The sequence below is a fragment of the Punica granatum genome, chromosome 7, assembly GCF_007655135.1.
Source record: "Punica granatum isolate Tunisia-2019 chromosome 7, ASM765513v2, whole genome shotgun sequence".
Taxonomy (NCBI): Eukaryota; Viridiplantae; Streptophyta; class Magnoliopsida; order Myrtales; family Lythraceae; genus Punica; species Punica granatum.
Window position 1 is genome coordinate 10,638,579 of NC_045133.1, and position 15,886 is coordinate 10,654,464.

The 15,886-nt window shown below is 34.1% G+C and overlaps 1 protein-coding gene across 1 annotated transcript; it reads right to left on the reverse strand.

Moving 5' to 3' along the window:
* Nucleotides 1–7,038: 7,038 nt before the first annotated feature.
* On the reverse strand, nt 7,039–15,124 carry LOC116214132 (obg-like ATPase 1). The gene is made up of 12 exons (XM_031549448.1): nt 14,908–15,124; nt 14,212–14,379; nt 13,356–13,479; nt 12,613–12,704; nt 12,012–12,110; nt 10,945–11,058; nt 10,056–10,120; nt 9,655–9,771; nt 8,818–8,893; nt 8,328–8,420; nt 7,895–7,945; nt 7,039–7,499 (listed from the first exon to the last, which is right to left on the reverse strand). The coding sequence occupies exons 1-12, from the start codon at nt 14,992–14,994 to the stop codon at nt 7,401–7,403; spliced, it is 1,185 nt and encodes a 394-aa protein (XP_031405308.1). The 5' UTR covers nt 14,995–15,124; the 3' UTR covers nt 7,039–7,400.
* Between the last annotated feature and the right edge of the window lie 762 nt (nt 15,125–15,886).

Below are 15,886 nucleotides of genomic sequence, written 5' to 3' on the forward strand. Positions count from 1 at the left end.
AGGATTTATCGAATCCCTTTTAATTGTTTTTGGGTTGTCGGTCTTTTGTCTTTTTACGCTTTCCAAAGAGAAAAAAGCAAAATAAAAAAGGAATTTTTTTAGATTTTCTTGTTCGTACCTCTAACAATAATACTGTGCGTTAAAGCATTAAATTGGCCCGTGGGCGTGGGATGGTTGACAATTTTGGAAAAGCAGCGAGTGGACATGATGAGCTCTATGCGTAAAAAGACACTCGGAAAAGCAAATAATATACGGAATGATGAAGATTTATACTTTGGTACATCGATCCGAGATGGTTAGATTAATAGGAATTTAATTAAATTTTCGAATACCATGATTCAAAAAAAAAAAATGAGAATGATGTCAAAGAGTTAAATATTTACCATGCACTCAAGTGAAAATTTTGTCATGAGATCCGTAAAAGTTCAATTTTTTTTAATTATAAAGAAAATCATGAACTTAGAAGCCGATTGTTAAGTATGTCTCGTATTCAGTAAAGAATTTGAAGACCCGAAAATTGGAGCGATAACGAGATCGGACGAAAACGAAATGGGCGAGATCTTAACAGCTTGTTGTTTGGACGAAAACGGAATGGACGGAAACGGAATGGGCGAAATCGTGAACATTTATACTCTACTCAACTCAACTCTATACTTCCACAATTTCAGCGTTACAATCATTATTATTTTATCTTTTTCTTTCTTTTAATAATAATATTTCACTCATATTTTTTCTAACCATTTGTATAATTAATTTTTAATAATAAATTTTCTTTCTACTTTATATCTATATATACATACACATTTATATTATCACACATCTATATATTTTTCAACATTTGTAATAATTATTTTGTCTTTTCTTATTTCCTAAAATTGAATTGAATTGAGTTAAAATCTCAACTAAACAATCAAACACACCATAAATTATCTTGAGTTTATATTTCTTATTTTGTAGGGATTTTATTGTATCTCTTTTTAAATAGGAAAATTATCCTTTAGAGGACATTAGAGATAATTCAATAATATATTTAGAATATTTCAAAGGGAAAAATATCCTAAGATTATATTAGGATATTTTTGAGATATTGTGAAGTTATTGTATCTATTTAAAGGGATAGGATCTTGTATGAAGACAACATGTTATGTGAGAATCACGGATAATCTTCTTGAGAATTATCGGGTTTATGGAGTCTCTAGGTTTTATAGAGTGGGAGTGGTGAGAAATGAGAGGATTGTGAGGATATTCTCGGGTTGAGTCTTGTAACGGAGGCTAGAAATACGAGTGTGTAATTTCGATTTATTGATTTAATGAAATCTCCATGTTTTGTCTGTGATGTTTCCCTCGCCTTGATGGCAATGCTGCCCCTTTCTCAAAGTTTGGATCCCTTTGAAGGTTAAGAGCACATGACTTAGGGCCATTTGTTTTGGGGTTCGAATAGAAACAAAAACAGTATCAAACGAGGTGCATCAATGAGATATCGATGAATTTGAAAACGGAATGACAATTTTTTTTTTGTTTGGTATAATAGGGAATCAAATTCAATTCTACTTGCTTCTATTTGGTTCATTGTACATGAAATCAGAATTTACTTTTAAAATTTGTTAATTATTTGCAATATATCAAGTAAAGAAATTTTTCTGGTTACATTCAAGTAAACAAAGTATCGATGCGGGTCAAAATATAGTTACTAATGTAAAATATATAGAGAATTCAAGAAATTTTTGGAATGTACCAACTTTATCCAATAATATGACATGACATGATATTGAGAAGTAAAATAGAAAGAAACGATTGATTCATGTTTCTAGAAAAATATTGAAACATTATACCATAATTATTCAAAATATATAAACAGCTCTACTAATTTAGATTATTCAAGATGAGTAATATTTGATAAACAATTCTGTTTACTCCATTTATTATATATTTTTATTATTTAATTGAACTTTTCAGCTTTAAATTATATCAAAAGAAAAAGAAAAAGAAAATCTCCGTTCCCATCCCTTATTTCTATGGGACCCAATGGATGGGGATGATCCCCTAATTAATGCGGGCGAATCGATTCCTTACTATAAAAAAAAATGGAAATCGACTTTTCCCCTTATTTAAAACCAACCAAAAGACCCCTCTATTCTTGGGAATCTCCTCCCAAAGCACTTCCATTTGCATTTTAATTCTACTGGAATGGTAGATCTACTGGAAAGCATTAGCATTAGCATTTGCATTTGCGTTTTCTCGTGACCCAATTGAATTTTCGAATATCAAGATTCACATTGAAAAAAAGAAAAAAATCATTTTATAAAACCCTATTACCAAAAAAAAAATCTTCTTCATTATCTTCTCCACCATTTATTTTTAAAAATTAATCAACATTATAAGAATAAAAATCAAAACAATTTTTTAAAATAAGAATTCTTCAGTTTATGCAAAGATGTGGAGCAATCTCGTAAATGCGAGAGGACTAATATATATATATATATAAAAATCAGAAAAAGCCACTTTTAGTTTTCAAAATTTAACCTTTTTTTAACTTGAGTCATAAACTATTTTCTAATTCAACTTTGTCATTAACATCCACTTTAAATTTCTCATTCACTTTGGAACAGAGTTAAGTTTGATTTGATTTGATTTAGTTTGATTTAAAGAAATGAAAACAAAAGTAATTGGAAAAATTATATGAGGAAATTTGAAGTAGAAGATAAAAAGTAATTATTGTGTAATTGAATTGAGAAAAAATTATTGAATAATGGAGATAATTTAATATTAAAAAAATTAATTATAATAATAGAAAAGAAAAAATATAAGAGAGAATTTAAAGAAAAAAATAATCAAGTTATTGAATTGAGGGAAAAATAAAGTAATGTAAAATTAAGTTTGATTTTGTAAACAAATATAGGACTTGTGTTATTTAGGAAAAAAAAAACTGTGTGTAATTTTTCATTTTGAAAAAGAGGAAGATTAAGAAAAGGTCAAATGCTTCATATAATTTTTCTCTCTTACATTTTCCACTTCACTCTATTTCTTACCACTAAACTTATTAGCTAATAGCTTAACGAAGTAAAAGGAAAGGTAAGAAAAAATGTGTCGTTGTAAAAATAAGGACACTATTGAGCTTTATTTGGATAACAATGTTGAAGGGTGTGGTGGGTGGAGTTGGAAAGGATGGGAAAGGGCGGGGACAGAGTATCAAATCCCATGTTTAGTTTACAATTATACTGTACATGGGGGAGGGGGGCGAGGATTTCTTCCATTTGTTTGGCTAATTAATTATTACATATAGAATATTGAAGATTAATTCGGTCGAAAAGCATTAATTCAAGAATGAGATTCTCGCTAATGTGGATGATTTGGTATTTATTCTATTTAAATAAAGTCTCGGATTCAAGTACTTATGAATGCAGAAAACTTACGCAACTCGGCTCGAAAAAATTAATCGAGATCTAATTGAATTTTCAAATACATGGTGCATATCGAAAAAATAAGAAAAAAGAATGACTTCAATAAAAAAATAAGAAGTCACTCAAGAATCAAGACACCCGAAGGGGGAAAAAAAATTTTAAACATGAAAAGATGTTTATTTTTGTAAGTCTTCCACAAACTTTCACGTCTATCAAGGGAATAAGCATCCGAGGATAAAAGGTTTTTTTTTTTTTAAAGTGTCCTAAGCCCATGTATTATGAAAAAACCTATTATACAAACTTATTCTTTTTTTTTATGAATGGAATTAACTATACAAAACTGAAAAACTAACCTATCTCACTCAAATAGATCATTTCATTCAATGTACCAAAGACGCACTTTAGGACAAACATGGATTAGGGCAGCTGCAACGATGTAGAGATGAGAGTTAAACTGAAAAATAAATATATATAATAAGTGAGTTTTTTTTTTTTTTACTATTGTAGACAGAGGTTGACCTGAAATTAAGTTTATCCTCAATCATGGTCTCTTATCCTTGAGTTTACGAGAGTCTAGATACGAGGATAATCTAGTAAGGGGTTGAATATTGGTCCCCTAACAGTACCAGAAATAGCGATTTCACTACCCTTCATATAAAATTCCAGTATTTCGAGTAGAGTTCAGTATGATAAACAGTTTGCTAACATTGATAGTTTTCTAGTCATTTTTGGAAAAGCAATTTCTCGAAAAGAGTAGCTTAGCAACAAAATCGAATTGACTGGACTCTAATTTTCCAATTTTTCGGCTTGCACCATGGTATAGAGAAGTCAATTGGGCTCAGATTAATTAAGCTTGAATCGGATTACTAAGCTTGTGCTTGGTTTTCAAGTTGGATAATAATCCAACTCATTTTGATTTTGTACAATGATTGTGAGCATTAATAAATATATTGATGTATAAAAATATATTTATATATGTATGTGGAAATAGACGTTAAATTTATTATTTAAAAATTAATATGTATATATAAATGTAAAAGTAGATGAAGAATTTATTATTAAAAAATTAATTATAAAAATAATTAAAAAAAGTGTTCCGACTTTGATTCGTGGTTTTATCCCGAACGAGAACCCCGACACCTCGCACATTGATGCATCATAATCCAAATGGACAGAAGTAAATTCAATTCATTAAAATAAAATATTTTGGGTCAATATTTTTTGGATTTTGCTTTTGTCCCATAATTAATTCAAAGATTTGTTTCGATTGAGATTTTGACCAAAATAGACTTGTTTTGCAAATTTATTCCCAAACTAGACTTCCTCACAAAATAATTCTCAAACTAAACTTGAAAGGGCCACATGGCAGCCATACCCTTTTTTTTTCTTTGAGAAAAATTACGTTAGCCTCCTTAAACTTTGAGATCCGAGCTTTTTGACCCCAAACTATTTTTTGGGAATATTTATCTATAAACCACCAGCACAAGAAAATTTTCCCCCTCCCGCAAAATTCTCCATCCAAACTAACTGCCACTTGAAATACATACATGCATATATATATATATATATATATATATATATAAAGCTAGAGGTGGGACCAGTGCTACATGCAGAATTGAAAGTCATTTCGATTCGAACGTCATGTTATTAGTGCCATATTATGTGAATTTTAAAGATTTTAATTTTTATTTAATGCAATAGATTAATTTTGTAAATAACTTTGTCATGTCACATGGTATTGATTTTCTTTTTATCTTATATATACACTTTTGAAATTTTAATTTACCGTGTAATTTATTGTTTTAATGTCTTGTGAAGATATATACACGAGTTTTATGAATAAACTAGCATGCAAAAATAAAATAGTTCTAAATAATTTAAATTTCAATTAAGATATAATAAGAATAATAAGATTATCAATAAAATAAGAAAATATATTTTGGAAAAGCAAAAAAAATTATTATTTTTCCTTATGTCCGCATGCCTATAATTTTCTAATAACTCCAACTGTGTTGAATTCAATATTTCGATTTAAATAAGAGCCACACTATTACGGATCGAAAAGTAAAGTTAGTGATTAGTTTTTTTTACATGATTTTATTATTTTAACCATAAAATCGTTATTTTTTCATCAAATTATTTTGTAATTTTTCTAATATATATTTTACATGTATTCTAATGTGGCAGTTAGTTTGGATGAAAAATGTGGCAGGAGGGGGAAGATGTTCTTGTGCTGGTAGTTTAGGAGAAGATATTCTCAAAAGATAGTTTTGGGGCCAAAAAAAAAAAACTCCAATCTTATAATTTAAGGAGGCCATCGTAATTTTTCTCAAAGAATGCAAAAACTATAGCTGCCATGGGGCCTTTCAAGTCTTGTTTGGAAATTATATTGTGAGAAAGTCTAGTTTGGAAATAAGATAGCAAAATAAGTCTATTTTGGTCAAGAACTCGTTCCAATTGTACATTTTGTAGGGTAGTGAACCCGCACGGGACCCACAGTAGTGCCCCATTGACGAGGGCGTCCGTAGGCCTTTATTGAACCTTTCATAAAGGAACGAGGAGGTGGAGTAGGTGGAAATCCACAAATGATTGCTTGTCGAATTTAACTGCCGTGGAAGTGGGCCCCAATCCACCCTACCTGTTCATCGATGTAGATTGGGCTCTCTGACGATGGATTGTGTGCTGTTGTTTGTGGCCCATTAGAATTTCTTCTTCATTCTCCTCCTTTTTTAAAAAAAAAATTTCATTTCCTTGTGTGGCCAATTTAGGTATAATAATAATAATAATAATATCTACTGGCCATTAATGAATATTGAATTGGGTGGTTCCTAGCTACATTCCTCTTTATCATATAGCAGCAGGAAATGTCCCTTGAACATATCAAAAGGGCATACGTAAAGCTCGAAGAATAATTTGGTCTCGATAATAAAATCTTCTGATAGAACTGTCGATCAAAAGTTGATTAGAAGTAACTTTAAAAAACTATTACATGACAGAGCATGTACGTAGAGCTAGATCGGAATGACATTAACGAGTAGGATGAGAACTTGGAGAAGGGTGAGGGAATAGATGAGGCCGAAGAAATTTTGAGAGGTAAAACAGGAGAGCTACGAAAAGAAAATCACTCACTCACCTACGAGAGATCCCGGCGATCTAGCTTTTCTATGGAAATACACCATCCATCATTCATACGAAACATTAATATGAATGACATAAGATGGGATCAATGCCGGCATAGCTTGATCATATATTGAAGCGAGCAAATGCCCATAGGGTCCCAACAACTCCCATTATGTGTTGTTCCATCAAAAGCTTTGACATGACGAAATAATGTTGCCACCCGACATTGAATGCTCCGCTACCTTTCCAAGAGGCCCCATGAAACGATGATTTGTGTGTGTTACAAATTGATCTGGACTTTTGGCCCGTTCGGACCACACACAAGCCAGCCCTGGCTTTTCACGAATAATTATGGTTTTTTTTTTTCGTGTTTTGATGACATGCTAATGCCACGTCAACTAGAAATAATTGCAATATTAATTAGACTAGAAGATACAGAAGAATGACAGCATAAATACCTAAGACCAAATCAGAAGTCTTGATCCTCTAATTAATCAGCATACCCAAGATTTGATCCTCCCTTCTGAATATCAAAACTTCATCTCGAGTTTTCATGATCTTAACATACAGTTTTATGCGGCATACAAACATACTATCTGCAATTTGAATTCGTTGCACGTGAGATGCTAATATGTAAAATCATTCGAAATGTAAACAAAACTAGGGGATCAGCAATAAGTCCACTCCACAACTGTGGCCTTACAGATCATCAATGATATTCTTCAAAACTTTGGGGTAACCTCTCTCTCAATGACTCAGAGGTAAAAAGGACCAAACCACAAATACTAATCATACAAATATCCGGGTGCTCGGTTTAACGGATGAGTAGAATAATTAGAAGTCACCGACCTGGGCGATCCGTTCGTCTCCACGGCTAGCTCACTTCTTGCCACCTCCAGACACATTGAATTTAAAGAATATTATGTCCCCATCTTGAACCACATAAGTCTTCCCTTCCTGCCTATACTTCCCAGCAGCCTGAATGTACAACGAGACAATGTTATTATGTACGATAGTTTTGTTGAAAATCTTTTTGCGGACATAAATCGCATGCCCGTGAAGACTTTTTTTTTTTAAAAAAAGAAAATTGATTGATTTTCAGATGTTGCAGTGCAAGAGAGGATGAACTCGATGGCAGAAACTTGGTTATTGATACAACGCATGACCAAGGGCAAAATCAGGGAGTCAAGCATTTTCTCAGATTCTGCACTGAGTGAGGTTCCTAGCTGGCTGGAAAAGATTTCCGCTGGCATCAATACATCTACTAGAATATATCCGAAGAAATGAAAATGGCTTTGTAGGAAAATCACTTATGCTAAATAAACGGATTCTTAATCTGCAACTTTTTTCCAACATCTCATAAAACTACTTACCTTGACAGCTGATTCACTTTCGAGCTCTTTTAGATCTTCAAATTTCATGACCTGCAAAACAATAAGACAGCCACATAAGCGAGTATAAGAGGGAAAGATCCTACCATTGTCGGGAACAAGCAAACAGACGAGAACAACTTCTCACTCAACACAACGCATTTCACTGGAAAATTAGGTTCCATTCGATGGTCACACATTTCTCACCATCCGTATACATTTTAAAGGAAGTTCTAGAAATATTTTCAAAAGCCCAAGAAACTACCAGAATACTAAAAGTATACATCGGAACCACCTATTATCATTTGATAACATTCAAGGTATGGACATTTACCTGATATATTACTCTATGGTTTAATCCCAATTCTCATCTATGCAGTATACTGATATTAATAAAAGGGAATTACAATCATTATATCCAAGAAACAAGAACAACCTCTGCACAGATGAAACCCCTCTCAAAATCAGAATGAATAGCTCCTGCAGCCTGAGGAGCTTTTGTCTGCCTTCTAATTTGCCAGCATTTCACCTGCAAAAGAGCAAGTTATGCACTTCTTGCCTTATTTGGCTGTACTATGCTAGGGTTTGAAATAGGAAATGGGTAACATGGTAAGGATACTGTTGAAACAGATCCATGTGGATGTTGCCATATGCTATTTCAGAAAGATGAAAATAGAACCTTTCCAATATTGATAAGACAATAAACTCTACAAGTATCCGACTTTACGAGAACTTAAAGCGTCCTAATGACTTTCCACCTTGGCAGTTTTCAATCAAACCCCAAATCGCTTTATAGTCTCCTACAACACTTCCCTTACCTTAGCAGTTAGCAATGTAAGGAATAGTTTTGTGCTTTTATTACATCTTTCAAATACTTTCTATTCCTAAATCCAGAAAAATGCACGACAGCAGGAACAATATCTCACCTCATCAGGGCCTGCTGTGAAAAAGTATATGAGATTAATTGCTGAGAATCCCGTCTTTATTATCTTCGGGAGTGCACTGCAAGAAAGCAGGTAATAGTTTACTTATTGTATGGAACAGCTGGATAACTGCCAACTCGATTTTAATACAAGAGCCAACTAAAAGATCTCTTTCATTTACAGCTAATACAAAAGAATTATTCAGATAACCATTATTGGGGAAGAAATAGCATGTATCCAACAAAGAAAGACAACTTTAGTTCCAAAAATAATTAATCATCATGCTATCAACCGAGAGAAATTATCTGTTAAATAACCCACTAGCAAGGTCAGATAATTAGTGCAATACATTTATGCTGATGGACCCACAAGCTGACTCCAATAGCCTAACTTCAAAATAATGTAACAGCTTGCTTACAAAGTTAGTGAATAACTTTGAGAATAAGGATTATGTCCAAAAACAAGATCTACATGGATGCCATTCTTTTTCTGGTGGTAAAATTTCAAAAGCTCAAAAACATTTTTACCTAGCCTGATTTATTTTCCATCTATAGTCTACAAGGACGTACTTACGTAAACTAAAGAAATCGAGAATAATAACAAACTCAATGAAAGGGCAGATGCCTAAATGCCTTAAACCAACAGAAAAATACAGAAATCCATACTCGATATGGCTTAGTCAACAACAATCTAGATAGTTGGATGCTAATATATCAAAACTTGGTATCTTCCCTATCAAAACTATCACTTACACTACAATGTTGAGTAAATACATCCTAACCGACAAAAAATGAAAAGCTTCTTCCAGGTTAAGTGTGGGCAGAATGAGATCCAACTTACCTTTGTACTTTGTTTTCCTCGCAATACTTAGCTGCTTCATCTTCTGGCATATCAGCAAGATTTCTCTCCAACACACAACTGAAAGGAATAATTGGCTCCCCACCGTGTTCTTGAACCCTACGAAATAATTTTGTTTTTGGTCCCACAGATTGAAACTATCAACTTATGATACTAGAGAACAAAAGAGAAAAGCATAAAAAGGCATCCTTTGGAATCACCTATAAAGATCCTATACAAATTTTTTGAACTCAGACTTATAAAGAGTCCTTTTGGACTCATGTAAATGGCATAAATGCACAGTTGATAAGAGACTCAGACTCGGCGTGAGTTCAAAAAATTTGCAGATAAGGCCTAAGGGCTCATGAGACTTCAATAAAGTAAGAGAGATGTCCTCAATATACCAAGCATGAATCTTGGGCAAAAACTTGTTCTTTTTCCTCTGGTAATCTCTCTCGTTCATGTTGACCTGTCCATAGTACGTAGATATTTCACATGGTACTCTAGTATCAGATATAAAGTAGTAAAATTACAGAAATAGTTAATTCCTCGAGCTATGCAAATGAAATAGCTAAACTACATGAACTGTTGTTTCTTAACATACATGCAAAAAAAAAAAAATTGTGCACAGAGAAGTGATTTTCTACCATTTCACAGAAACCATTAACACTTATTCTTTGGGAATAGAGCAAAGTTCTTATATGCTGAGTGGACCAAAGCTAAAACGCCCGCAAACAGGCTAACAAAAGTCATCACCATCTCAAACACATTAATAATTATATATGTACCATTGAAAGGTATTTAAAACCTATTTCCTCCACGCCAATATGCATGCACTTCAATAAAAATCACCTTTAAAGTGGATGAACAATCATTTTGTTAGCACAATGGTGTTGTTTGGATTTTCTCCCCAGGCTGATTCAAAATGTTATCTTATGTGCAGCCAAGAAAGACATGGGTCACTGATGTAGCTTGCAGCTTCCAAGACCCTTTTTTTTTATAAAAAAAAAAAAACTCTAGAAAGTAATATTTAGATATTAATTATTCAATTGATTAAAAGAAACAATAGACAGTATGAAAAGCATCATCTGGAAGGCCTACACTGGATTCCATTGCCAGTTATCATGTGCTGACCAATTATTACTAGGTGAGACGGCAACCAAATTCAGTTTTCGATTCCAAATCTCATCTAATTTGTTAATATTAGTAAGTGAAACATAAAACAGCTGCCGAGAAATGCTGCATATCCTAGTTGCAATAACTATGCTGCAACTTTTTCAAATAACACCTCACCAGGTAGACCACTGGCTTAGCACTAAGCAATTGAAAGGTGTTCAATATCTCAATATCAGCAGCCTTCCAGTCCCCCAGACGGACATCTTTTCCATCAGTCAGCCATGCCTTGATCTGTTAGTCAGAATAATCATCATACTTAAACAATTGCTGACGGGACCATTTGCAAATAGTACAATAAAAATACCAAAACCAGCTTGATCACCATTTAGACATATGAGCGCATCACAGAATGAACATAAAAGTGAAATACAATAGATTCAGATTAGGTAATATCTACATATGGCTGAAGCAATAGTAGTAGGAAAATGATAGATAGATCATGATTTGGCCAAATTCCAACTTATTGTAAGGTTCATCAAATAGTAGCAAGTTTGCACCATAAGAAGTCAACACTCCTGAGATGAATTCACAATCAAATTTAGAAAAGCAATTCAGTAGTAAGCAATGGTATAAGTGCCACCATAATCTTGAAGCCATCGCATTCTAGAATCTATGTAATAACCTGTCGTTAATTTCAACGTGTTAATTGAAGAAACATGCAAAAGGATATTGCCAAGTAGACTCAAAAGAAGCTTGCTACACAATTCATACAACAAAAACTACTTTCTGGATAACAAGGCATCTACTGCCCCAAGAAATTCATATTCATAGAATAATGCAACTTGTGGAGCAACCCAGTCTAGTCATAAAATTGTAAGGAAGCTTCTAGGCAAGAGCAGAAATAGCGTGGGTCTGGTAAGGTGACCAACAAGCTGGAACTGCCTCAGAGCTTGACTAAAGATTATTAAGGGTTTGCCTAAAAGGTCCTTGTTCTTTGCAAGTGAGAGTTACTTAATGGCGAGCAGCTCTTCTTGCTAGGCTCTAACTGTTCCTATATGCAGTAGGCATTGAGCAGAATGATTTCAAACATCAGTGGAATCAAATATGATCAGAAATTAATTATTAATTATTAATTGATAGTTAAAAAAGAAAGAAAAAAGGAAACAGTCAAAGTGCAGAGGCAAAAATCTTCCTGATCAAACTAAATTAATTAAACAGAATAAAAGGTGCAGGGAAAGACGAACCCTTTGACATAGTTCATGCTCTATCTTTAATTGCTTGTCGTTGCTCCTCTTCATGCTCTTCTCAAGATCCTCAATTTTCTTCTCCATAAATTCAATATCCTATGCAACCAAATTTGTTATGTAATTATGAACTGGCAATAGAATGTGCAGACAACATATTGCATTGATGACAACATGTCAGGATCATAATGAAAGATCAATCGTCCAACAGCAAATAGCAAAATCTGAAATACCAATAGGAAAATGGATATGTAAAAACAGACTTACCACCTGAGAACTGAAAGCTACCAATGTCATTATTATTATCCTATAAAAGCACAACATAATCAACAAAACACAGATAATTTTTCTCTAGCTCCATTAGTAAATTAGGTAGAGGACATGTTACACTATTTACCATTGTTCAGTTTTATGGACCTATATTTCAGGTACATGATTTCATTACATTAATGTGACAAAGCACCTTCCCTGTTGGTTGACTAAAATCATTGGACAGATGATATTAGTCGCAGCTCGCAAGAAACTTTCCCGGAACAAAAGCACCCAAATCAATTACACAACCTTATTTTTTGGTGTAATAATAATGACTATGAAGCCTAACCTTCAACCGCAATTCTGCACTAATAACCTCTAGATCCCTCACAGGATCCACTGAGTCATCAACATGAATAATATCTGGATCTTCAAAAGCGCCTACAAAGAACAAAGGGTGAATATCAAAGCAATCACTTGCATATTTAGACGCAAAAAGGAAAGAACACTGGCAGCCAAATGGAAAAAGTCCTATAGCAAAAAAAAAATTCGTGTTGTCTTCAGCATTCAAACTTATAACAATGTCAATGCATTTCTTGCTTTGATCGGTAAAAATATCTCTACCAGCGGTAGCACTAAGCAGGTGCTAAGACATAACGAGGATGAACTACAAAATTTTAATAATTTATTACCACGTGTAAGTAACGTCACTGCACCTGCTTGGCTGACTGGTATGGGTGGTCAGTTTGGGGACATGTCTTGGGATCAAATGCCAAAACCTTGATTTGTCTAAGCAATTTATATCTATAGCAAAATGAAAAGGGAAGGAAAAAAAACATGTGACTAAATTCAAACATAATTTCCACTAGGAAAAGCGGAATATAAAGGTAATGGACATTAGCTAAGGGAAAGTGGTCGATCTAATCAAATTCATCCCGTGCAAAACGAAAGTCATCATAAATAAAAATATTATAAGAGAAAGGGAAAAAAAAATTTCAAATCGCAGAGGGTGCTAAACCCAGTCACGAACTCAACCATTTGTTGCTAGGCAGAGTATACAAAGTACTCATACAGAACTTCAGCAAATCTTACGTAAAACATGGAAGATCCCATCAACAGCACGAATGTGCGAGAGGAAACTGTTGCCCAAGCCCTGTCCTTGATGAGCACCTTGGACCAGTCCAGCTATATCGTGGATTTCCAAGAATGCTGAGACCTATTTGATCGAATTATAGTTAGTTGAGATTCAATATGCAGTCTTCAAACCTCAACTTTTACATGCTACTATTCGCTCTTCCTTTTTGTTAACTCATGCAAAAGCATTATTTGGTGAAGATATTAATAAAGAGGAAGACAGGGTTATCAAAAGGATTTGATTTTCGAACGAATAGTCAATGTCAATTGAGACTGATTTCAACAACCTGTCACCTAAAAATCTGAAGCAAAACCACCAGAAAACTGATAAAAGACTTCGCCTAGAAGGACGGAAAGCATGAATCAATTATAATATCTCACCTAGCCAACACAATGAACTAATGATTTCTTTCTATGACATCAATTATTGATTATTTCTCACATATTTCTTAAATTTGCTTTACTAGGTGAAAATATTATTGATGTCCCTCATAACATATACCTCAACTATTCTACCACAATGTCTAAGCAGGACATACAAGAAGAAATGTACAACTGGTAAGGAAAAATGAATACAAAGGTCAACAAGTATAATAAATTTTCTTCCAAAAGAAGTCTTGTTGGCTATTTTATAAAAAATCAACATTAAGATTATCATGCCAGCTCCATATTGAAAGTGACACATGCATCAAAATGCCAACAATCCGGTTCTAAATGAAAGTGATAATAAAGCTACTGAGTTCCTTTCAATCATTCAAAGTAAACAAAAGAACAAATAGCAACAAGGAAAGTTTCAGAAACAATGACGGAGTACCTCGCTTTTTGGTTTATACAATTGGCAAAGCCACTCAAACCGCTCATCGGGAATATAAACTCGGGCCTCGTTAGGTTCGATGGTGCAAAAGGGGAAGTTCTCAGCTGGAATAGATAATTTGGTGAGTGTGTTGAAGAGAGTGGATTTCCCAACATTAGGCAACCCGACCTGAAAACAATAAACGCAAATTCAAAAACCAAGAAACAGCTTCTGTCGAATCCCCACCAGACCCGACAGTTAATTCATGATCAGAGACAACATTTCCAGAAAAAGTGCCAAAGCACCACAACATGAAAGGGCTGGCAGGTAACAAGGAGGCAACACTCATCTAACTAGTAATTCAGCTCCATCACAAAATAAATGAAACTATCCCCGACCGAACTCCACCAGGGAAGACCAAAACCAGATTTTGCATAACCTGATCATCCGCTTATAGCTGCCCTGAACCATTCTGCAGCTCACTGTGAGTAGTGTCAAAATCATCTCCTTCAAATGGGAGTTCTTATAAATAAGCTGAAGCTCCTAACAAATCAACATAGAGTAAAGTCTGTATCCGGTAATCAATTCAGCCGTCACACTTGAAACTCCCCAATTTCTAAATCTTCTCGAGAAACAAGCCAGAGCAAACTGCATCGGCGCATGCCGAACAAAACAGTGATTGAGGGGGTTCAGAAGATGGGAAAACGAGGAGCGTACGATGCCAATCTTGAGGTGGGAAGAGAATCGGCCAAGAATTGGCCTCTCGGCGGGCGCTTCCTTCGACTTGGCGGCCTTGGGAGGCATTCTTCGGGGGGCGGGCGAGGGCGGAGGGAGCAGGGATTTTGTCTGTCTAGGGTTTTTGAGCTCGAGCGAGGGAGAAAGGCTTTGTGAGGTTTTGTCGCAGTGTTCCGACTCCCCGGGGAAGAAGTGGAAGGGAAGTAGGGACGAACAGGGAGCATGAGCCGGCCCCGCAGTCGTCGGACCGAACCGGCCTGCCTGGTCTGGTCTTGGATAGATTTGGAATCTACCCATTTGCCTTATACTAAGGTGGCGTTTGAATACCTAAATTAAGTGCTGAAATTAAATTTTCAGCACTTAACGACCTTCAACTTGTTTGATAAACACATGAAAATTTTGAATTAATTTAATAGACTTTTAAGTCAAAAAAATCTTAATCATTAAGTTGGTGGAGAACTTACATCTATCTATCTATCTATATATATATATATATATATATGTATTATGTAATTTATACTCCTTCCATAAGAGCTCTCCATTCGATTGATGAAGAGCTCCCGTTCGTAACTCTGAGCTCATGGATGATCGACATTCTCATCCCTATACTTTAATATATACTAGATCTTTTCATATTTTCATAATTATTAAATTTTTTCAAATTTTCAGAATGTATTTATATATTAGATACTTTGGAGGAGATTATTTATTTCAATTTTTTATTATTAAAATTTTCATAAATACAACAATGTCAACATAATATGAAAACCGCAAAAAAATGTGCGCAACACACGAGTCAAATGACTAGTTATCGGGTGTGTATTTGTTTTGATTAAATTTTAAGTGCTTAAAATTAAATGCACAAAATTTATGATATGTTTGGTTTTAAAGTAGGATTTTAAAATCAAATTTTAATTTTGAAAAAGAGTGGTATAAATAGGGCCCACCTTTTGACTTTGTA

Bases quoted from the DNA above. Each gene is read 5' to 3' on its own strand.
- LOC116214132 (XM_031549448.1), bottom strand. From the start codon at position 14,994: ATGCCTCCCAAGGCCGCCAAGTCGAAGGAAGCGCCCGCCGAGAGGCCA. The intron at 14,380-14,907 runs GTACGCTCCTCG...TATTGTTTTCAG, and splicing joins CCCACCTCAAGATTGGCATC to GTCGGGTTGCCTAATGTTGG. The intron at 8,421-8,817 runs GTGAGATATTGT...GCTCTTTTGCAG, and splicing joins TCACAGCAGGCCCTGATGAG to GTGAAATGCTGGCAAATTAG.